The sequence below is a fragment of the Chenopodium album genome, chromosome 9, assembly GCF_948465745.1.
Source record: "Chenopodium album chromosome 9, dcCheAlbu1.1, whole genome shotgun sequence".
NCBI lineage: Eukaryota > Viridiplantae > Streptophyta > Magnoliopsida > Caryophyllales > Amaranthaceae > Chenopodium > Chenopodium album.
The window spans coordinates 69,176,134-69,201,321 of NC_137842.1; the positions used below are offsets into that span (position 1 = coordinate 69,176,134).

At 32.7% G+C, this 25,188-nt stretch overlaps 1 protein-coding gene across 3 annotated transcripts; it reads right to left on the minus strand.

Annotated features, from left to right (window-relative positions):
• Nucleotides 1-9,237: 9,237 nt before the first annotated feature.
• LOC145559017 (2-carboxy-1,4-naphthoquinone phytyltransferase, chloroplastic-like) lies at nucleotides 9,238-21,364 on the minus strand. Of its 3 annotated transcripts, none has more exons than XR_014092644.1 (14): nucleotides 21,143-21,364; nucleotides 20,838-20,953; nucleotides 18,940-19,174; nucleotides 18,414-18,517; nucleotides 17,211-17,282; nucleotides 16,950-17,088; nucleotides 16,151-16,257; nucleotides 15,718-15,820; nucleotides 15,600-15,638; nucleotides 15,403-15,513; nucleotides 15,185-15,250; nucleotides 10,045-10,144; nucleotides 9,765-9,948; nucleotides 9,238-9,515 (listed from the first exon to the last, which is right to left on the minus strand). XR_014092644.1 is itself a non-coding variant. In XM_081620415.1 (14 exons), the coding sequence occupies exons 2-13, from the start codon at nucleotides 20,912-20,914 to the stop codon at nucleotides 9,857-9,859; spliced, it is 1,245 nt and encodes a 414-aa protein (XP_081476541.1). In that variant the 5' UTR covers nucleotides 20,915-20,953; nucleotides 21,143-21,363; the 3' UTR covers nucleotides 9,238-9,515; nucleotides 9,810-9,856. The 3 variants fall into 3 exon arrangements, 2 of the variants coding, with proteins under 2 accessions (XP_081476541.1, XP_081476542.1); XM_081620415.1 differs by having other exon boundaries at nucleotides 9,810-9,948; nucleotides 21,143-21,363; XM_081620416.1 differs by lacking the exon at nucleotides 15,600-15,638 and having other exon boundaries at nucleotides 9,810-9,948.
• Between the last annotated feature and the right edge of the window lie 3,824 nt (nucleotides 21,365-25,188).

Below are 25,188 nucleotides of genomic sequence, written 5' to 3' on the forward strand. Positions count from 1 at the left end.
GTACATCTCGAGGTCATATAATGTCGTTTGGTACCATATATGATCATTTTTTGTTGTCATAAATGTTCGTTGTAGGCTTGAGTTGATGAAATCGATGCAAATTGTAAACTAGTAACTCGGCTGTTTAAAAGCAAATTGGATAGTTGCACCTAGCTAGGTGGACTCCCAGAGGGTATTAGGGACCATTGTAAACATTACGGCATTTTTTTTATTTCCAAGCGAAAAAAATTCAAAATATTCCAAATTGAAGTATAATATCCACGCATTTTGCGAAATTTTGGCGGTTTTAGGGCTCGGTGTCAAAAAGTCTTGAAATTCTAGAGGATAAATCTCAAGGTCATTTAATTCAGTTTAAAACCATATCCAAAATTCTAGAGGATAAATCTCGGCAATTTTTATTTCTGAGCAAAAAAAAAAATGTCAAAAAATTCCAAAATTGAAGGCTAATATCCATGTTTTTAAGAAATTTTGGAAGTTTCAAGACCCGGTGTCGAAAATAATTGAGATTTTATGGAACACATCTCGGGGTCATATAACGTCATTTGATACCATTTATGATCATTATAGGTTGTCTTAAATGTTCGCGGTAGACTTGATTTAATGAAATCGGTGCAAGTTATAAATCGATAAATTGACCGTTTAAAGGCAAATTGGATGGTTCCACCCACCCAATTGGACTACTGAAGGGTATTAGGGACCATGCTAAACATTTTGGTAATTTTTATTTTCAGGCAAAAAAAAGTCAAAAAAATTCCAAATTTGAAGGCTAATATCCACGCTTTTTGAGAATTTTTTTGAGGTTTCGGGGACTAGTGTCGAAAAGATTTGAGATTTTAGGGTATACATCTCGGGGTCATAGAATACTTTTTTAAACCATAAATGATCATTATATGTTGTCATAAATGTTCGTGGTAGGCTTGAGTTAATGAAATCGATGCAAGTTGTAAACCGGTAAATTAGCCATTTAAAGGCAAATTGGATGGTTCCACCCATCTAAATAGACTCCCTGAGGGTATTAGGGACCATGGTAAACATTCGGCAATTTTTATTTACAAGTGAAAAAAAGTCAAAAAATTCCAAAATTTAAGGCTAATATCAACGTTTTTTGTGAAATTTTGGAGGTTCCGAGGCCTGGTGTCGAAAAGGCTTGAGATATTAGGGGGTAAATCTCGGGGTCATATAATGCCATTTGGAACCATATATGATCATTATATGTTGTCATAAATGTTCGTCGTAGCCTTGAATTAATGAAATCGGTGCAAGTTGTAAAACGGTAAATTGGTCGTTTAATGGCAAATTGGATGGTTCCACCTATCAAATTAAACTCCCGGACGGTATTAGGGACCATGGTAAACATTTTGGCAATTTTTATTTCTGAGTGAAAAAAAGTCAAAAAATTCCAAAATTGAAGACTAATATATATCTAAGCATTTTGCGAAATTTTGAAAGTTTCGAGGCTCGGTGTCGCAAAGTATTGAAATTCTAGAAAATACATTTCGGGGTCATATAATGCCGTATGGAACCATATATGATTATTATATATTGTCATAAATGTTCGTGGAAGGCTTGAGTTAATGAAATCGATGCAAGTTGTAAATCGGTAAATTTGTTGTTAAAAGGCGAATTGGATGGTTCCACCCACCCAATGGGACTCCCGGAGGGTATTAGGGAACATGGTAAATATTTCGACAATTTTTATTTCCGGGCGAAAAAAAAGTAAAAAAATTCAAAAATTGAAGGCTAATATCCACGTTTTTTGATAAATTTTGGAGGTTTCGGGGCTCGTTGTCGAAAAACCTTGAGATTTTGGTGGATACGTCTCAGGGTCATATAATGCCATTTGGAACCATAAATAATCATTATATGTTGTTTTAAATGTTCGTGGTAGGCTTGAAATAATGAAATCGGTAAGAGTTGTAAATTAGCCGTTTAAAGGCAAATTGGATGGTTTTACATACCCAATTAGACTCCCGGAGGGTATTATTGACCATGGTAAACAATTCGACAATTTTTATTCTCAAACGAAAAAAAAAGTCAAAAAATTCAAAAATTGAAGGCTAATATCCACGGTTTTTGAGAAATTTTGGAGTTTTCGGGGGCCAGTATCTAAAAGTCTTGAAATTATGGGGAGTACATTTCGGGGTCATATAATGTCGTTTGGAACCATATATGATCATTATTTGTTGTCATAAATGTTCGTGGTAGGCTTGAGTTAATGAAATCGGTGCAAATTGTGAACCGGTAAATTGGTCGTTTAAATGCAAATTGGTTGGTTCCACCCACCTAATTGGACTCCCGTGGGGTATTAGGGAGCATGGTAAACATTACAGGAATTTTTAGTTCTGTACGAAAAAAGTCAAAAAAATTCCAAAATTGAAGCCTAACATCCATGTTTTTTAAAAAATTTCGAAAGTTTCGGGGCCCGGTATTTAAAAGAAATAAGATTTTAGGTATACGTCTCAGGGTCATATAATGCCGTTTGGAACCATATATGATCATTATATGTTGTCATAAATGTTCGTGGTAGGCTTGAGTTAATGAAATCGGTGCAAGTTGTAAACCGGTAAATTGGCCGTTCAAAGGCAAATTGGATGGTTCCACCCAGCCAATTGAACTCCCGGAGGGTATTAGGGACCATGGTAACATTTCGGCGATTTTTATTTACGGGCGAAAAATAGTCAAAAAATTCAAAAATTTAAAGCTAATATCCACGATTTTTGAGAAATTTTGGAGGTTTCAAGGCCCGATGCCGAAAATGCTTGAGATTTTAGGGAATACATCTCAGGGTCATATAATGTCATTTGGAACCGTATATGATCATTATATGTTATCATAAATGTTCGTGGTAGGCTTGAGTTAATGAAATCGGTGCAAGATGTAAACCGGTAAATTGACCGTTTAAAAGCAAATTGGAACCATATATGATCATTATAAGTTGTCATAAATGTTCGTGTTAGGCTTGAGTTAATGAAATCGATGCAAATTATAAACTGATAAATTGGTCGTTTATAGGCAAATTGGATGGTTCAACCCGAGGGTATTAGGGACCATGGTAAACATTTCGGCAATTTTTTTTACGGGTGAATAAAAATAAAAAAAATCCAAAATTGAAGGCTTTTATCCACGCTTTTTAAGAAATTTTTGAGGTTTCGGGTAGAGCTGTCAATTCGAGTAAACGGGTCGGGTTTAGTTCGGCAAGAGTTGGTCGGGTCAATTCGGATTAATTCCATAACCTGCGCGAGTCGGTTTGTGTCGGGTCATGCTTGAGTCGGGTCATACTTCTTATCTGGTTTAGGCCGGGTTAATAACAGGTCGGTTACATTCGGGTCAGGTGAACAATAGGTCGGGTTTAATTCAGGTTTTCACGGGTAAAAACAAGTTAGGGTAATTCTAGGGTTCGAGTCAGGTTCGGTTCAAGTCAATAATCTGCGGGTTAGAATCAGGTCGGGTCATTCTCGGTTTTGAGTCAGGTTCGGTTCAAGTTAATAATTTGCGGGTTTTAATTAGGTCGAGTCATTTTCAAGCCGGGTCATTCTCGGATTCAAGTCGGGTTCGGTTCAAGTCAATAATTTGCGGGTTATAATCAGGTTGGGTCATTTCAAAATTGGGTCATTCTCGGATTCAAGTCGGGTTATGTTTAAATCAATAATTTGCAGGTTACAATCAGGTCGGCTCATTTCCAAGTCAGGTCATATTCGATTCAACTAACTATAAATAGATAATTATCATTTTTATCAAGCCTATTATTTCTCTTGACTATAATATATATGACAATATACAAGGAAACTATATTCTATAATTTAGGAAGATAATTATCTCCTTTGACCATACAACAAATATATACTATATTTAATTCTTAAATTTGAGGATGATGCTCCTTTCTTTTGCATTTATAAGGTGGTCTAAATGGCATTTAAGGTGATTTGAAATCAGGTCAGGAACAATTTGGGTTGAATTTAGGTCGGGTCAATAACAAGATGTGTTGATTCGAGTCGGGCTAGTTAAAGATCAGATCGGGTTAAATTTTTTGGTCGACTTAGTAATAGGTATGGTAAAATTCGGGTCAATAACAAGTCGGGTTGAACTTAGGTCAGGTTAATAACAAGTCGGGTTGATTTCGGGTCAGGTTTATAACAGGTGCTGATATTATTTATTTGTTAACGCTTGAATTATGAGTGTTGATATTAACCTCTCTGCTTTATGTCAAATCGTTGCACATAATTTGTAACGGAGGTAGTATATTGCCGTGTTGCGTAGCTCTCTTAATTAATCACACAAAAATAGATGATAAATAAACAATTACTATAATGGAAGCTTTTTAAACAATTATCAAATTTGTGTTTTTTTTTTCTTTTTTCTTATTTTTTTTTTTATAGGAAATATCAAATTTGATCTTGAGAGCAATTATATGACTCAATTCAATTATTATTATTAATACCATATTCTGTTGATTTATTTCTCTTGCAGTTAGTTTTGTTACCACTGTCTATTATTTTGCCACGTCTTGTGCTTTGGTCATAGAAAGTAAAATGCTCAAAGTAAATATCATTAATGATTTTATTATTAGGGGAATTATTGGTTGGTAATCTTTTTGCAATCCTAATAAAAGGATGTATTTCCTTAATTATTAGGGCACTTATTGGTTGTGTATCTCTATAGACCCAAAAAGACTCGATTATTCTTTGAATTCTTTTTCTTTGGTCAATTCTAAAATTAATTTAACATTTCCCCTTTGTCGTAGTTCAACTTATTTTTACTTATTTCAGAAAAATAAAGTTCAGCTCAGATCACATCATACAAAAATAAGTTTAAATCAAATCATCGCAAGTGCGACTTTTTTTTTTATAGCTAAATAAATATCTTTAATTACATATTGAAAAAAATTACACATTAAAGCACATCTAACAAGACCCCACTTGATATATTTTTTCTTTATAAATTATCATGCACATAAAATTAAAATTTGATCAAATCAAACACTCATATCAAATCAAATCATACCATATCAGATTAGATAAGATAATAAAAAATAAGGTGAACTAAACAAGCCCCTAACTTCGTAATTTTTTTTTAATTAGGGTATCATACATGACTATATTTTCCCAAAATCAAAAGTTATATGAGTAGTGGATAAGTTAAAAATAAATAATAGTAATAAAAAAAAAAAAAAAAAACAGGGGAACTATAATATATGTTATATATCCACCACCCCTAAATGTAATATAATATAATATAATTAGGGGTGTTCAAAATTGGCAAGGACCGAAGAAATGGAGCGGACCGGACCAAATTATCCGATCCGATCTCAGAAATTTATGTTTCCGGTCTTCGGTCTAGTTTGCTCCTACACCCTATAAAAATAAGCCTTTGACTAGACCGTTTTTTTTTTTTCATATATTTTTTTTTATTTTGTATAAAACATACAATAAAAAGACTTAATAATTTTTTTTTTATGTTTTCCATAGAAATATAAAAAGTTAGATTTTTTTTTTCAAAAAAAAAAGATTTTAATCGATCCAAAATGGTCTGATCCAAGTTTTGGACCAGTTTTTCAATCCAATCTTTGGTCTTGGAATTTCAAATTTTAAGCTTTCGATCTGAACAACCCTAATCTTAATTGATTGTGGTTTATAAAATTGTCATAATTTATTTTTATTATGACAGTTTAAAGCTGATGAAAACTACAAAGACTTGTAAGACTATTTTAATTTTTTTACGACAATTTTTAGCCATCGTAGCTACTCTCTCTTTTTTTTTTTTTTAATAACCTAGTTGGGATTTTCCGCAATTCATATGTTATTATTGACTTTTTTTTTTAATTTTTTTTTTTATCAATATATAACATGTTAATATGATCATATAATATGTTGTTGGATTTATCATAATGTCTACTTTTATAAATTAATTTTTTTCATAATTTTACTAACTTTTAATTAAAAATATTAATCGTCAAAGTTGGATCTTGACAAATGTGCAAATCCAACTCTAACTTATTTTATTTACATAGAGTATTTTTGATATCTTACAACGATTTTATTGCCAAAAAACTCTCGTAGACTTACGTTAGGTTTAAACACCGTTATAAAATTACGTTGGCTTACAAAAACTGTGATAACCTTAAAATTTTATGATCGTTGTAGAAAAACCGTCGTATCTTTGAAAACATTTTAATAGTGGTTTAGATATTTGACTAAACATTTTTTTTTCCCGGAGGTCATTGAAAAATTAAATGCTCAAACGGTAAAAACTTACACAGACTTGATCCACAATAAAAATAACCGTGGACCTAAGGTTTATATGCACGTTATTAAGTTATATTGAAAATAGTGACCTTAATTTAATATAGTAACCATAATTTTAACATGGTAACCTTTATTATTACTTGTGTGACCTTTAATATTATTGTGAACTTAAAGCACGACATTATGTTTAACATAGTTACCTTTATTATTCAAATTGATCGATATATAAAAAATTTCATTTGTAGCCTTTATAATGCCACTTTTAACTTTTATTTAATCATAATAACTTTTAATTTAATATGGTGACCTTTTTATTTTTTTTTTATTTTTTTTTAAATTATTAAAACAGCTATAGTGTCTCTAATGTTAGTGGTTTACAATAAATTAGAGTGAGTCATGTCTATTTAAGAGTTTGTAAAGTAAATATACTCAATAATTTATAATTAGAGAAGCAAAATTGGTTGGTAAAATCCCTTTGCAATCCTCTTTGAAAGGATTTATTTCCTTAAAACTTGTGTAATAGAATCCTCTCATATTCTCACATTAGCAGATGATCTATGTTCACATTATAAACAACTGAGTTTTACCTATATGAAATCTCACATTTTTGAAATAATTATAGTGATATCTCAAAAGATATATAGTTTATCCAAACTAGTTGTCAGTGTGAATCTGAGTTGGCTGAGATTTAGTATTACCTAAGACTAAGATGGCCAAGACTACCATTTTTAAGAAGGAAAAAAAAAATAATGAAATTTGAGCTCCCTCTTTATTATTTAATTGTTATTTAAGTACTTCTAATTCACAACTCAGTCCTTAAAATTAAAATTATTAGACAGAAAATTTAAATATAATTCTAAAATATCTTATAAATGTTTATAAAGAGAAACTTGCAATTAAAACTCCTTTTTGTGAGTGAAAATATAAAATGAAATAAAAAAAATAGAGGGATCAATAAGTTAATAATTTTATTATAAGACAAGGAATGGCAGCAGATTTGGGGTGATTCAAGGCATTAGGAGAGTCCCCCCTATAAATATACTAGTAACCTACCCAAAGCCCATCACATTTCTAAAGCTAAGCCAACAGAATTCACTTAAAGATACATATATTTTTTTCCTCCTCAAAAGAGAGTACATTTCTTTGCTCACCATGGCTGAGAATATGATTGAGAGAAAAACTAGGGGAAGGCAAAAGGTGCCCATGGTGCGCATGGAAAAAGCTACCAATCGCCTAGTTACTTTTTCCAAGCGTCGTTCCGGCCTTTTTAAGAAGGCTAGTGAATTATGCACCTTATGTGATGCACAAGTTGCAGTCATTGTTTTTTCTCCAGGAAAAAAGGTCTTCTCTTTTGGCCACCCTTCGGTTGATGCTGTCATCAACCGTTATTTAATGGTCAACACTAATCTCAACAATGCTAACAATAATGCTGGAAGTTTTGGGACTTGTATTGATACAAGTCTCTTAAACTTGCAAATTACCAACAACAACAACCATGCTGATTCGGAGAGGAAGCGGGGTGAAGGAATTCTTAAAGAACGAGAGGGAAGGGAGGAAGATTTCTTGTGGATAAGCCCAATTGACGCTAATTGCTTTGAAGACCTAAAAAAGATTGAAAAGTCAATAGCAAAGGTTATGAATGATGCATACGCAAAACATCATCAATGTCTTCTAAGGGCTAAACAAGCAAGGGTTATTATGGGACTTGCCTGTACTTCTCCACCAGAAATGGTGGAAGGGCAGAACCCTATTGCAACCCCTTATGGGGGTCTCCCTCATCCATGGTTTATGGTCCCAACTAACTTGGTTGATGGCCATAATAATGACCCTTCTCAAATGACAATGATGATCTCATCTCCCATGGGAGGAGTTGCAGATCCATCATTAACAATTGGGCCAAATATATATATTAATCACCTTAATACAAATTCTAATGTTGTTGCTAATGCTAATGTTAATGCAGGACGCTCGATGCCAAACCCCATAAGTTTGGGTTATTCTACCCCAAATTTTATGCCATCTTTCCTAGGGGAAAACAATCCCATGGAAGGAGGCCAATTTGACAGGCATCCGCCTTTGCCACCATATCCCTTGGAAGGCAATCAATTCGGTGGGCATCCTCCTTTGCCATCAATAAATCCCATGGAAGGTGGTCAATTTGGTGTGCATCCTCCATTGCCATCAATGAATCCCATGATAGGTGGTCAGTTTGGTGGGCATCCTCCTTTGCCACCAATGAATCCCATGAATGGTGGTCAATTTGGTGGGCGTCCTCCTTTGCCACCGAATATGGCGGATATGGACCCTATGCCAAGTAATATCCAGACTTTCACTCCTTCACAATTTGGGGTAGGAAGTGGCGCAAATGTCCCGGTTAATTATCCGAGTGGGTTTGGATTTGGTTATGACAAGTTTCACTAGTTTCCTAGATCTACCCTTGGGGGGGGGGGGGGGGGGTTCAAGAGTAGCAAGGGAGAAGGGAACATGTTTTCTCTACAGTAGCTCATGCCTGGGGATGAAGCATTAACACCCAGCACTATTGCAACTCTCATGGATCTTCCTATATCTTTCATGGAAGCTAGGGTAGTTCTGGAGGCTTTATGTTTGTTTCATCTATCCCTGTATTGCCCATGCAGATTATATGCTAGGGCTTTATGTTTTATTTCTGTTTGTTTCTTGATGCAATGTAGTGTTTGTTGTCTTTAGTTTCTTCTAGTTTTCAAGTGCAATGTAGTGTTTGCAGATTATATGCTAGTGCAATGTAGCTCTCTCTATGTTTTAATGAAAGTTATGCAATTATCTTTACCAGCTGTATTAATTAGATTCGATCTAGCAATTTATCTTCTCATAATTTGCTTATTAAAATGCCAAAAAAAATGGAATATATTGGCACTTTAAAATGCAGGAATTACCATATCTCTGTAAATTATGAATTATAGAACAATTGTGGAGCATTATCATGGTAAACTGATTCACAAATAAATTGGCCCGGGTGTTACCTTCTTCTACCACGAGAAAACTTAATTGATGAGCAGAAATGAAGTGTTGGTGCTCTAAATACTTCTGCATGAGTTACAAAGTCTCAAAAGTTCTTTTGCATTAGAAAGTACGCCATTCACAATATTCTGAGACAGAAACTACTCATTGATTTCTTATACTAAGGTCAAATTTTAGGTTGATTTGCATGGTATACCTATTGTCAGACACAAAAACAGTGCGGTAAAATTAAAAAGAAAACCTGTATTATTGTTGACGCCAACGGCAGGAAAGCACCTGAAAATTTAATTTAAAAAAACTTGGATTACTTTGCTGAACCTGACATCAAAAACTGTGAAAATAACCAAATAAAGAAGATTAACAGTTAAATGGAGTGGAAAAAGCATTAGAATCAAAAAAATTCGAGAAAGAGTGAAATATTAGTTACTGCCAAACAAAGTAAAGAGGATGGAAATGAATGAGAACTATCGCAGGTAGTGGGCATACGTTATATAAACTTATAATACACAAATCTGAAAGAATTACCCAGATAAAGAAATATAGAAGGATATGCCCTGTATAGAGTGGTACCTTAGTTGCAAATCAGCCAGTGCCTATTAAGCAATGAATGAAGCACCTTATACATCTGCCGGAAGCTTATAGATTTGGTTAATATCCATTGGAAGAATTTCCACTACTCTGATAGCATAGTGCTTAGGATCTGTTCTTACTGATGAGCAGAAAAGAGTCGACAATATCTACTCATTATGGCTAATGCCAACTCCAACGAAGTATCACGGAAAAATAAGTCTTGGAGAGTAAATACCAAATCTTCTGGCTGCAACCAGCCCAGCAGCCAGTGCTGTTCCAAACAAAGCATGCAATCGAACACAGTAGTATTTTGCCATGAAGATCTTTTCATTATCCTGATGAAATGTTAATGTATCAGAAACTCAAAATGAAAACTAACTACCCTTAGGTTCCATGCTGTACTATTTTTTAAAATGACCAATTAAAGAAACTAGCACAAAGAACACATGATCTACCATCTTTATTGAGATCTCAATGTCTCATACAATAAAATAAATACAAAACTTTCAAGATAATTTCCACACAAAAATTCTGACAGCTACTTGTGACTTTGAGAGAGGAAACAGTAGGGATGGTAGATAAGAATTTTACAAAACCTCTCAATGACAAAAGAAGTGAACAAGCCATATGCTTTGCTCTGGAAATTATGAAAAGGCAGTCATGTGGAATGGTAAGCAATTTAGAATCGCAGTATAGTAATTAATTGACTTAAAATGTTTTAGGCTTTTCCCAAGGAGGCGTGCCCACATGAGTGAGTTTATTGCCAAGAAAATTTCCATACCAAGACCTAAAAAGCCGCGAGCAAAGAATGTTTTAAAAAAGAAAGGATTGTATTGATTAATGACAACCCTAGTGTGAACCCTCCCATCCTCCCCCAACCCCAAAAATGTTATCTGGGGGCCTAGGACACCTACTTCTACATAATTTTAAAACGTTGCAGCTATTTTTAAAACGCTGGAATTATAGTGAGAGCTTCAGAAGTAGCCATTGTAGTATTGTACCAAACTGTGCAACTTTATGGACCGATTGGATCTGGACCCGTGGATATGTTCCCTCCGTATCCTACAAACATTTTTGGGAAATTCTCATCAGTAGCCTTATACCTTTGAATTTCACCATTAGAAGCAATTTTTTTCTTCTAATAATAATTGGTAGCCCTAATCTTTTAATTGTTTAAAAACATTCAATTGAATCTAACTAATTTCAACCAAGGTTAGCTTTGTTATATTTAAAAAGGATAGAGGCTATAAGATATCAAATAAACTTCCCTTTAGTTCCTTTCCAGATTTTTATTAACTCCTGCTAGGCTGCTTTCATGAAAACCAATAATAAACTAAGAAATGAATGATGTCACAGGGAAGTGGTGTTCAGGGTCACATAGGTCCTCAATTCATTTAGTGAAGATCTATTCAGGCACTATTTTCAATACTAAAAAACTTTTAAATTGTCTTTTAGGCATAGATCATAGGCTTCAACTGGGGCAATTATGAATTGGCAATTATAAGTACATTGGGGCACCACTATGGCTCCGGGCCTCCAAGAGGCCTCCTATACAGACATCAACAAAAATATTTCAATAATGTGAATTCATAACTTTGCAAAAGGGCCTTTTTGGGGACAACTTAGCACCAGAGCATCTACATTCCCAATAGCCAATAATTCAACATGCTTCAAAGCCTCGTAGAAATACTATCTTAGAGGCATACTGTGTCGGCAAATGGTATCAACTCAACAACAACAATAGTTGAAGCCTGAATCCCAAATATGAGGTTCCTGCAAACCCAACTACTTCATGTCCTTAGTTCTTTCCATCCAAGCCATCATTGGTCTACCCACTGCTTCTTTTGAGATCCCCTTGATCCCAACCCTCTACTTTCCTCACTTGTGTATGTTCCAATCTCAGCCTGACATGCCCAAACCAACGCAACCTGTTCTCTGACTTTCCTCCAAATATCTTCATTTCTAAGGTGTTTACCACACATCCATCTCAAAATATGCATCTCTAAAACTCCCATCTTCCTAATACCTGAATGCCAACATACTAGCCCATATAACACTGGTCTTATAGTCATCCGATGGCACCTTTTTACCATCCAATGTTAATATATCCCCACTTGACTTCCTCGTATTGCTAAAATTACATTCATGTACTTAGTCTTGCTCCAACTTAGACTAAACCCCCGATATTCTAGATTTTACCTCCATTGCTCCAACTTAGTTTGAACCATTGCTCCTTTTGGAGGTCTTGTATAAGCGTCAACTAGGGGCAAGGCAAATCTAGCCATATATCAGTATCATCTACCCTCTGGCCACTTAAAAAAGTAGGGTAAATCTTAAAATCTCCCCTCAACTTTTATTTGAGATTTTTCACCAGACTTCAAGGGTCTTTCAAGCAAGTCACAGGATTATATTTGAAACAAGTTCTGGTCATATATTTTAGGAACATGATTATAATGGGTACGAGTTGTAGAAAAAAGAACAGGTCACCTTGGATAGCAAATAACATTCCAAGACACAATCATAGTGCTAGACGCCATTAGACCTGGAGTCCTAGACAGTCCATAAAGTATTACTCTAGCATGACCCCCTGGTAAGTTTCCAGCATAAATAAATTTATAGGTCTATCTTATCTCAAGGCTTCATCGGACAGAAGTCATAAACCTATCAATGGTGCATATAAACTCTCCAACCACCTAGACAATTCTAAGCTAATGATTTTTAATGGTTAAAACACAAATTACAATCCTCCTAACCGTTCAGCACTACATCTTCCTGAACCCAACTATCCTTTTTTTTTTAAAAAAAAAAAACCCCACACCTGTAACATGTAAATAGCAAAGCAACTACACGGCCAAAATTGACTTTTAACTCTTGACCGTACCCATTACAGGATATTACTTTGTCTCAATTCAACAGAGCTTAAAATTCTGCTACAAATGGCAACTACTCTGTCTAATCCATAGTAACTAAAACATAAAGAAATGAAACGAAGATTGAGAGAAAATAAGTGTGGATGGGTGTGGGAAACACTCAATGAAATAGCTTGTCAAAAAGGTACGATTCTATGATTATAGGTCATGCTAAGAAATGCTCTACCAATTAATCAAAGTCTTAATCCCATAAGTGGGGTCGACTACATGAACCAAAAGTAATTATTCCGTATAATCTCCAAAAATCTTCCTCCTCCATCCCTTACGATTAAATGCCTCATTTTCACGCAAATACATATGCTTCATATCCTTCCTAAATCTTCCCAACCAAGTCATTTTCAGTCTCCCTCTCCCTCATTTAATCTTTTCATGTCCCACTCTTCTACTCTTCACACCGGTGCACCTTCGAATTTCCGTCTTACATGCCCAAACCAACGCAACCAGTTTTTCCTTAGTTTGTGTGCAATGCCTACAACACCCACTTTCTTACGAATAACCTAATCCCACTTGTCTGAAATGCTCGACCAATAAGAAATGCTCTATTATAAACTAAAAATGGCTCTACTCTCTAAAACTTAACTCTTTCACACCATTCCACATCAATTGCTTCATGGTTTTTTTTTTTTATTGATTTTAATTTTTCCCATATATAATCACCGCATTCATGAACAACAACAACATAAAAAATAAATAAATAAATAAATAAATAAATAAATAAAATCTCCCTCGTCTTCATACACTTACACTCTTTTACATAATTTATTTTAATTATTCTTTTGCTTTCAAAATATGTCAATATTGGTGTCTATTTAAAGTACCCAAACAATTATCACCGTTGGCATATACTAGTATACTACCTCCTCCAATTTTTTAGTTGCACCGTTTTCTTTTTTAGGAAGTTGCGTATTAATGCACCATTTCTATTTTAGGTATGCTTTCATACACTATTTGTTTTTGTTCACACATTAAATACTCGAACCTAACTTTACTCACATTAGATATTTACCCTTATTACCTCACATTTACTTTCTTTCTTCTGTTTATATTCACAAGGGCATTGTTGTAATTTAATTCCTATCTTAATGTTTGTACCCAACCCAAACGGTCTACAAAAATTAAATTTGGAGAAAGTATTCATTTTGGACAAAATAAAATTTTTAAAATATAGTTCCTCATTTCTTCTAACATACATTGCTTCTCACTTCACGTTTGCCAATGCATTATTTCAATCCCTAATTTTTATTTACTTTATCTGTTTCATATTATTTGCAATGATTAGACATTTTTCCTCTCTACTTTATGTTAAATCGTTGCAAATAATATGGAACGGAGATAGTATTATAGATAACTAAATCTTATATAAAATTCAATATTATGAAAGTATGAATCGAGACGAATCAAACAAGTCCACAATACTATTATTTTATTAAAAATAAATCATCAAAGTTAGTCAAAGTAAATTATGTGAATGTGTTAAAATATAAAATAAAATAAAATATGTGAATAGTGCATAAGTCAAAGTGTTGCAAGTAAAAAGTAACAAAGGAAGTAATTATTTAGCAAAAGTGGACCCCATTTTGCACAAATCAAGCCATGAAGTAGTTCAACTTATGAAATATTGATGAGCCATTTTTTTTTACAAAAAAATTACTACCTTTGTTTCAAATAATTTGCAACGATTTAACATTTTCTACTCATACTTTATGTCACATAGTTGCAAATATGAAATGGAGGTAGCACTTCACAAAATACTTTTAGTTAATGAATGTGAGTGCTCCAAAGAGGTATGTCTCACTTAATATGAGACATAGGAAATGCAACTACACAAGATGCAAGATTTATTTTCATCCCACTTATACGGAAGCCTTGCCTAGCCCCCTACTCCCTCGTATGAAAAGGAAAAAAATTGCTCTATCTTGTTCTTTAAATTATATCAGTGCCTAGTAGCATAACAGAAAATTCCATCACAACACAGTAACACACCATTAGTTAAGGGAGATCTGAAAGGGGAGGGGCTGAGATGCAGACAACTAACTGGTCTTTATTGCTAGATAAAAATTATACTGCCCTTTGTAGTACAAAGTATAGCAACAAAAATACAACACACTATGCAAAAAAGCAAAAATAGGCATTTAATAGTTTCAAGGGTAAAGAAGGAAGAAATTAAAGATACTGAAATTCATTTAACAGCAGATACAAAATACCTATCAATGCTGGTGATTTGCACTAATAGTGGGGAATTCATGATAAGCACCAACCTCACTTTGAATTGGAAATCTTACAGGCAATGGCTTATATTCAACTGCTGAGCTTATTCAGTCTACTTTAGAGAGAACAGAAGAAATCTGAAGACACATATCTTGTTGGACAAAGAGAGATATGATGCTAAATTTGAGCAATGAAGCAAACAGACGATGAAGACTTTTTTACTGATATGTCACTTACATGGTAATTCTTCTCCACGTAGTTAACAACCATGTTTCCCAATGGTACAGTTAAGGCACACAAAACCTGATGGCAATTTTAAGGCATTATTTATAGAAGGAAGGATAAAGAGAAGAGTGGGAAAAAGAAAAGCAAAACAGGAGTAAGCACCAGCAAGTAGCAACGTGCATGTAATTGGAACTCCACTCATGGCACCCAAATAGAAAATGTTTACTTACAGTGCTAGTCAGCGGAAGAGCTTTTCCAATTGATAGAACAAATAAGGCAAAGTATAGTGCCACTATTGCAATTTTGACGATTTCTGATCCAGCTTTCTTGCCTATTTGGACCTGCATACAGACGATCACCTATTAAATCATGAAAGGCCCATAATTCAAAATACAAGTTCATGACAGTCCAATCCCAATGGAATTACCAATGGTGAAAATTTACCGACTGCTCTATCACCTTCCACCTGAAATGCATAGAAGGACTTTTAAAAGTCTGTGCGTATATTATTGTTTAAGAGAGAAGGTAAGTAAAGAAGATTTAACCTGGTGAAAATGGCTACAGAATAAGATTAAGGTGGTGGTGCAACCAACAAGTATTGATGCAGAAAGTATGGTGCCCGTTATGGAACAGGAGTAGCTTAAGTTGCTGCCAGAAGAGTTAAGGGGTGTTAAAAGAATTTTCTGCTCAATCTCACAGGCCATTTTACATGAAGCTAGTGAGTTTTAAATACTTCCTCCTTTCATTATTAGTAAACACACTTGATTTTGGCACACATTAAAGAGGTGTGAATTGTGTGGTAAAGAAAAATAAAGGCAATCCTACCCATTTAATATTGGGTGGGGGTAATGTGGGATATTAAAGGTAAAGTAGGAATTGTAACAAACAAAGCTCTCCATAAAAGAAACATGACAACTAAAAAGAATTATCCAAAAAGAAATACTTGTCAACTATAAAAACAAAGGATGTTATATTTACCGTGATGTAATCTGCATCATATAGAATGCTGTAGTAGCAAAGGGGCCAAATGCAGCAAAGCACAATGGCTCTCCTAATCCTTTGTAACTTAACCGAAAAGGTGGGCACTGCAATAAGAAGTAAGTTAGCAAGTATTAGATGAAGTTCCACATATTCCAGCAGTTACTTAAAATGGACATGGACTGAGAACCGGTAGCTTGTCTTGATCAGCATCTTTTATGTTTTATTAATTAATTAGCATCTAGGAAGTAAGTAATAATATCAAATATTCCTTATTCAGTAATTAAGGAATCCAGACATGCCTACCATGTGTAACAGGTCCTCATGCTGATATGCATTCTGAATGACAACAGCAATTTGAAGGAACCATCAAGGTCTAACAGATTTCTAGTCAGTTGATATCCATATCTAGCAGATATAATTGCAAGGTACTGCAGAGTATAGGTTGGTATAATGAATGACCCCACACAGAAAATATATAAAATTTTCCAGCCAAAAATAGAGGGGAAAAAAAAAAAAGAAAGAACGTAGGCTATATACTTAATCCCATAGAAACCTAGTCTCCAAAGTCCAAACTGCACATACTACCTGGTAGTATACCTGGGTGCCTCATAGCTCCCTGTCGTCTTGTTGTGAGGAATTGCTAGGATGGAAACAGTTGGGCCTGGGCCCCACTAATTGGCGGAGTGTAGGTCTTAAGGACCATACAAGCAGACAATCTTAACGAAAGGTTGAGCTACAAGCTAATTATCACTCAAAAATTCTAAAACATAATTGTAATTAGTGAAGGATCCTGTACCTGGTACACATAGCCACATATGACTGCACATAACAATAGCAATAATGAACGCACATTTCCGGCCACGGAAGCAACCCAAATCAGACCCGCAAAACCAAAAGCCAGTAGCAAATTAGCAGCAACAAGTGTCCCTGTCCGGCTACCATATGGTGAAGCAAAAAGAGTTAAATCTACCATAAGCCAATAAAAATAGGCTAAACAACAGAGATGCATACAAGTTCAAAGGTTACAAGCACAAGATATCGTCACAGAGTTACACACCTTCCAACGATGTTCACAACTGATTCTTTCTTGTTTTTATCAGCTCCTGTGTCAAAATCATACACATCGTTGCTGCCGAATTTGCATATCCAAGAAATTTGTCAACAAAATTGAGAAAGTGAAATTCTGGCAAGAAAGTAACAAAACCATAACTGTGTTGCAACATTAATGAAGGCAAGACAAATTTGCAGAAAAACGATAAACTACCCCATCAAATGATATCAATTCAATGAAAAAGGCAAGTGCAATTTTTTAAATTAATTTTTTTCGATTGTGAAATAATAATTATTGTGCAGAAAATGGCTGTGCTAATGACCAATCAAAGATGAAAAACATCACATTTATGATTCGATGAAAACCAACAGCAAGAAATTAAATTTCTCAGTTGCAGCCAACAGAATCAGAAGCCCTATATAACTCCAAGACTAACTCTTCCTCATGAAATCCAATGTAGTATTAAATATATGAAAAGACCTCTGATGTTCAATTGATACTAATAAAAGCTACTATGTTGCATTGTTATAGTTGAACCGCTTAAATTTCAGATCAAAAAAATTAAATTTGCTAAAATAATCCATCATTTAAATTGTTAAGAGATAATAAAGTGTAGGTTTAAGTTTAGGGTCGCACCTACATTTAAGTTCTTTATTCAATTTTATTTAGGTGGGTGGGATAGGGAGGATGGTTTAAGAGACAGGGTATGAATCCTTGAACTCATAGAAGTCTATTCAAAAATCAAAAGATGTTGGCTTTAATGAAAGCCTACATACTTTAATAACTCTAGTCTTCCCCTTTCCAATGTCAATGTTAGTAAATAGAGAACAATGCAAGAAAATAGCTGCTTAAAACAAATGCATAATTTTCCATTTAGCTATCTCTATTTTGTTTGTAATTTTAGGCGGGCATTAATGCGTGGATTCCTAAAAAACTTATTAAACAAATACTAAATATACCCTCTTGCAGGCACAAGTGTAAATATCCTACACTACTCGTTTATTTGCAAACAGATCAGTCACCTCAATGGCATTTCAAAATATAATCCTATGAGTTTGATGTGCATGTATATTTATGGTCTCTTACATAAGTATTAAAGTTAAAAAGCAAATGAGCATAGTCTTTTAAATACAATGATAACAGACTTATAACTAAAAAAAAGGGGGAACTAAAAAAAGGGGGGGAATTCCATATAGAGGAGAAGCTAACCTTAAATTAAGCCATGTGATGATAAAAATGGACGATATCAGAAGCACAAGGTAACGCCTCACCAAAAATTTCCCTGTTTGCAAGTAAGCAGCAGCACTGGCCACCTATTTATGAGCAATTGGACAGCAATAATAATTTTGGGTGATGGCAATTAGATGGAAGGCTGAGACCAAATCAATCAAGAAAGAAGAAGTGTTATGAAATAAATAATTAAAAAAAAGTCTTTCCCTCTGTACTGGAACATGGGAAGGTAGATAGGCTAGATACAGATCAATCTACAAACATCTTAACCTAGTTTGACTTTAAGTTATTATGAGAATCAATACTAGCTTAAGTTTCTATGAAAAAAAAACGCAAAGAATATATTCAATAATGTAATATCGCTGACATACTATAATAGTTTGTGTTTTCTGGTTTTCCCAAAGCTTAAGAGATCAGTGACCAAGAAGACTAGAAAATCAAAGAAAACTCAGAAACAAACATTTTTAAATTTCATATAAGCTCATAGGTCATCTAGAAAACTTACAGTAAGAGGAACTGCTGCGACAGAGTAAATTGGTAATTTTATGGCTCTCCATATCAAGGTAGCTTGAGATACATCTTTCCTTTCTTGGTCACGACTCTTGTTAAGATAACACTTGACGGAAACCCTACAACATCTTTGAGAGATTTTTTCTCTACATACTTGTTTGACAATCTCAGAAGAGTATCTACTCTCATCAACATCTTTTAAACTTAGATGGGAAGCATTTGGACAAGACCTGACATTAGGGTGAATGTTACAAGAGTCGGCAATAGGAAAAAAAAAAAAAAAAAAAAAACACTCACGTCTGGAAAGGTAATCCCAAGATCCCAACTAATTAACTTTAAAATATTAGGCAGATACTCGTAAAATCTAGGGAAGGATTTTCACATATAAATCCATGTTCTTTCTTCCTTTAAGATATTAATTTACACATGTTGCCCTTTCTGGTCACTGGATGTACCATTTTATTCAATATGTTCTCTTTTCAGTAAGCTTTCATCAACTTTTTCTTAAGTAGGGGTCTCACATCCGCCCACCCATTAATTCTTTTTACTGTTTCACTCTCCTAAATTTCCATGCAAATTTCCAAAGCATAGCAGTATATATGGGACAGACTACAGAGAGAGTAAGCAATTTGTAGTTTACATCTTATAACTAGGTCCACAAGAGCTACTAGGCTACTAGCCATCATTCCATTCTAATATACAAAAAACAGTCTTCAACATAAGAAATTTAGTATTTTATCTTTACTTAATTTCTCATGACTAGCGCAATTTATTGCACAGCTATTATAACACACCCCTATAATGAAGATCCTATTTTATTTACTCAAGGAGTTAACTTATGTGTAAGTATGTAACACACACCAATAGTGTATGAAAATGAACGCATGAGCCTATCCGGAAGTTGCATTTTAATCTTCAACAGATACCTAATTATGTGTGCATAGCATAATAAAGTTTTGAAGAAGTTAGCTATGTTGGCAAGTTAGTTCTTAAGGATTATAGAAATCGTTAATTCAATGCCCATCTTATTGATTCATATATCTTCTTTGGGAAAATATAAAAGATTAAAGGTAAGAGGTAAAACTTAAAATTTGTCCAGTTCATATCTTTCGAACCGCTTACTCAAAGCAACGACAAGAAAAGACAAAGATACTATGTCCCAACAACATTACTTAATTGAATAATAAATGTTCAGCACCAGAATGTAGAATTTAATATCTCATCTATAGAAAGATTTTCTCATGTAACCTGGAAGCCTTTTTACCTAGATACAATTGCAAGTGTAATAATTCTTACTTGAGATTCCGTTGTTGCCATATAAGCAAATTTTTTTAAAAAAAAACATAGCAATATATTGAATGATCGGATGACCTAAAATATCACTAATCACTCCATAGTCCCTCTGCAACAAGCATTAAGCAACAAACAAGAAAATGTGTACTGAAAACACAGCTCCGCTACTTCCAATTTTAAACAGACTCGTTACACAAAACACCGCCAACATATTGAACCTATTACTCATAGAAGTACCTCAACACAACATTCTAAATATTTCCTACTAGGTGACCACTGTTTGGCAGCAAACACTTGTAAAACCAGAGTTTTTCCAAGAAAAGTGTCCCAACTAAAGAACAAATTCATTAAAACAAACAGCCACACAAGCCTATAATACATATTATTGCAATGAATTATAATTACTATTGAACAAAATAACAGCAAATTGTGAGCTACAACAATGATCAGAGAGACTAGGGGGTAAAGCACTGTTTCAATGCCGACCGCGAAAAAATCACAAAAACTGTTATTTTAACACCATACATTCCTTTAATCACTTGTTACCCAGATCATCCCAAGTAAATTACATTGCAGGCAAATGTATAATGTGATTTTTACCTTCGAATAGCAAAAATAGGAAATGATGAAACTTGCCCAACACCCAAAATTGGAACAACGCCGCAAATTCCAGCCATATAATAACACCAAATTTTACTGGAAATTCACAACATGACCTACACCCCAACAAAAATCATACTTCAATTAAAAACTTACCATATAAATTGATCATTAAATGGGTTCAATTCTGCTTAAGTACATAGTATAATCGATTTTAAACACATAATTGAAGAACAATGATGAATTTGAGTAACCAAAATTTAAAACAGAATGAATATAAACCGAAAAGCTGATAAAAATAATACCTTGGTAGATTAAACTGGGTTCAAAATCTGGAAATTCAGGATGTATGATTCGTAGAATGCATGTAAAAAACAAATGTAAGTGAGAATTCTGAGTAAAAATTTTGCTCAGGTGAGAGAAAATAGAGATGGGTCGGTGGAATTTTGTAGAGATAAGAATTTAGGGTGAAAATTCTTGAGACATTGACAGATTTGAGGATATAGTTTTCAATCTGAGCAACACTGGTTTGGAATATATCAAACTTACCTACAGAAAATAAATATTATGGGCCCTATATAGAAATAATTTATTTTTATTATTTTTTGAGAAACTAGTTGGATCGCCGCCAACCAACTTTAAATGTAAATATCAAATGACTTTAAAATTAATAAAATGACTTTAAAATTAATAAAATGACTAATCACTTGAAAAAGATTTTAGACAACATTAGAATATAATACTACCTCCGTTAATTATTATGTGCAACTCTGGGTTATTATTGGTGAGATATAAAATATTTCAAAGTTACATATAATAATTAACGGAGGGAGTAACATTTTATAAAGACAAATTAGAGTTTTGTTAATGACGGTAAAAGTTTTCAAAGAAAGGCTCTATTTTGTTCATTATAGTTTTCACTAATTTTTGAAAAATAAGCTCTATTAGAATTAATAGGTTATGTTTTCTTTACATTCTATGTACGAAAACCTAAACTATTTTGGCTGAATTTAAATGTTTTGTTTGTTGCTAAAATTAAAATATTTTTATTGGACATGAATTTATTTTCACTAAACTATAATTATTTTCACTATAAAAAATTATGTTTCACTAATTTGCTATTGGATATGCTCTTTGAAATCAATGAGTTTTACTGTTTAAAATATTTATTAAATCTTACTGATTTAAGGTGGAGTTATCGTAATTGAACATAGCTAAATATATTGTACTCAATATTATAAAAGTTTGTTTATTCACTTTATTTTTACTTATTTCAAGTCTAATAAATTCAGACAAGTTTAATTACTTATGGGTATGTTTTATTTACCTGATTTTACTTATTTGAAGTTAAGTGAACTTATTATATTACCTAAATTATTATGAACTTATTAAAACTTATTTTACTATCTCTGTTTCATATTTTTTGCAACTTTTGCCAAAAATGGATGCTGCACATTATTTGCAACTAAGGTTTTATTTCCTTTTTAAGTTGTCATTTCTCTCTATCTTTCTCCTCATCACCTGCATTCTTATTTTTCTCTCTCTATTTACACTCAAAAACAAATTTTTCATAGGAGTTTGTGCACCCTTCAAAGTTGTAAAAAATGTGAAATAGAGGTAGTAGTTGTAATTTGTACTTGAATAACTGTATCCTATTAAAACTTTTTTTTCTCAACTTAACTTATCTAATATATTAGACCTGAAACACGTGAAAACAAGGTGAATAGGACAGGGCCTAAGTTTATATATGATAAGTGCAGGAAAATTAAGTTTTAATAAGTTTAGATGTGTTGTTTCCAAAACAAATAAATATCATCATTCCACTTTAAAAAAAATCCCCTAAATGAAAGTCTTAATTTTTTACAACTAATTTTTCTTGATCACCTTTAATCAATTATATCCCCAAATTGAAAGAATTACACTTCGTCCAATTTATTTTATTTAAAATATCTAAAAATTATGCATAATACCATCTTTATTTACCACCTTTTAAAAAATTATACATAAGTAAAATGTGATTATTCATCTCAATATTTAAATTAAACGTAGCTTATAATAATATATACCAAAATATTATACTCTCTTCGTTTCACAATGATATTTCCATATGAATTTTTTTTACCATTAAAAATGGCAGATTATCTTCAATAATCTTCTGTATATATAAGAGCAAATATAGTCATATGGGGTCTAGTTTAATTCATCACGCTTAGTGCTTTATTAATAACTTAAATTCATAAACCTTGCTAATATATTGAAGATATTTGCGATCAAATATTTACACCTTATTAAAATCTTTAATTCTTTCCAAAATGTAAGATAAAACATCATCAACTAAATTAATCAATCTCAATATGTACTTTTATAAATTTTATTAACTTACTTTTTTTTAGTGTTTATAGAGCCACTGGGGCAGGTGATGAGAATCTATCTTAAGCCATGGAGGGAAGCTCTAACCACTTGAGCTATATCCCTTGTTCTCAGTTTATTAACATGTGTTTAAGATATAAACAAGTTAATAGAGAATGTGTATTAATAAATGTGTCAAAAGAAACAAAAAATAACCGGATGGAATAGAAAGAATACTGAAGTATATAAATAAACGCCAAGTAAATTAATTACAAAAATGCTAACTAATGTTTTTTTTTTTTTATATAAAAACTAATGATTTTATAATTGGAAGGGATGCAAACACAAGCTTGTAAGTGATTTTTCCATAAAATAAACGTAGTCCTTACTATTATCGTCTTACTTAGTGCTTTAAATTTTAATTGTATGAAAGTCTTTATATCTTACAAGCAATTAGATAAGAATATTACACTCTCAGTTTCTTCTTCTTCTCCTTCTTCTTTTTTTTTTTTAAATATTATCGCAACATTTACAAAACATACTTTTGCACACACTCTTTTGACCGTCTTTTGTAATTTATACACTAAAAATAAAACATTAAAATCGTGTGGGATCTTGTTCGAATTTCCAGGAATATATTTTCATAATATCAAAATTTGTAATTTAGATTTTCTTGAAAATATTTTTGGCAATTCAATTGACTTAATTAAATAAGAGGTAAGTGGGGTGGTTAGAGTATTAAACAATTATAAAAAAAAAAATATAGTACGTTTAAAAGTTTATTAAAAAGTAACGAATCTGAGGAGGGGAAGTAGTAGTGAATTTGAGTGGGGATCATGATAGGAGAGATAATTACATTATTAAAATGTAACACTTATTAAACATTAAAAAAAATGTAACACTTATTAAACAAGTCCACATTTAATAAGTGTACTAATTAAAATACGGAGGGGTACTAATTAAATTAAAATACGGAGGGGGTAATATGTAAAGGCAAAAAATGGAAGGGAAAAAAAAAAGAAAAAAAATGTGCATGATAAACAAAATAATGTTCCCTTCAGTTCATAATGATCTTTCTATTTACAATCATATGATTATTAAAAATGAAATAGAATCCTTTAAATTTGTCTTTAAGTATAAGAAAATAATACATAGGCAAATGAGGTCTGGTTTTACTCATATCGGTGGGTACAATATTAATATTAAATTTTTATAATTTATGCTAATGTGAAATTAAAATAATTAGTGATACAAAAATTAAAATCGAAATACGAAATAGGAAGATTGTTGTAAAACAAATGGTGTAATATAAAGTATTAAAAATAAAATTAAAAAAGAAATAAAATTTAAAAAAAATAAAATTGGTAAGGCGTCCTATAGTCTATACGGCTATACCTATTGGCTATAATATATACAGACTACAATAGCTATCCATGTAACTATAGAGGAGAATACTTCCAAAAAAATGAAGTTTATCACATCATATTAGTAGGACATGTTTGGTATTTTGATAAAACAATAAACTGTAGTAATACCCTTTTCAACAAAATATATTATTATTATTATACTTACATTTTGGAAGGAATTAAAGATTTTAATAAGGTGTAAATATTTGATCGCACAATATATTAGCAAGATTTATGAATTTAAGTTAAAATTTTGGTACTAATAATAAAACATTAAACTTGTGTTAAAAAAGGTTAATATTAAAAAAAATAGCAAAAAGGATAAAGTTTTTTAAATAAAAAAAGTTAAAAAAAAAAAAAAAGGAAACAACCTGATGCAGGCAAAGTTCCACGTGAATACAATTCCAGTGGGACGTGGGGTCTATTTTTCTCACCCACCAAAATTTTATATGCAAACAAACTTGTAGGATATATATGGTATTTTGAAGAAACAATCTACTGTAGCAATGCCCTTTTTCACCAAACCAAGTATTCTCTTTTTAGAATGTTATAGATAGAAATAATCTAATAAAGTCATAATACAATTAATTTGTTCC

Excerpts from the sequence above, each read along its gene's own strand:
- LOC145559017 (XM_081620415.1), bottom strand. The coding sequence starts at position 20,914 with ATGGCTGGAATTTGCGGCGTTGTTCCAATTTTGGGTGTTGGGCAAGTT. Across the intron at positions 16,258-16,949 it reads TATGTGGCTATGTGTACCAG|TGCCCACCTTTTCGGTTAAG; the intron begins GTACAGGATCCT and ends TTCTTATTGCAG. Across the intron at positions 9,949-10,044 it reads GGTTGCAGCCAGAAGATTTG|TAAGAACAGATCCTAAGCAC; the intron begins GTATTTACTCTC and ends TCTGCTCATCAG.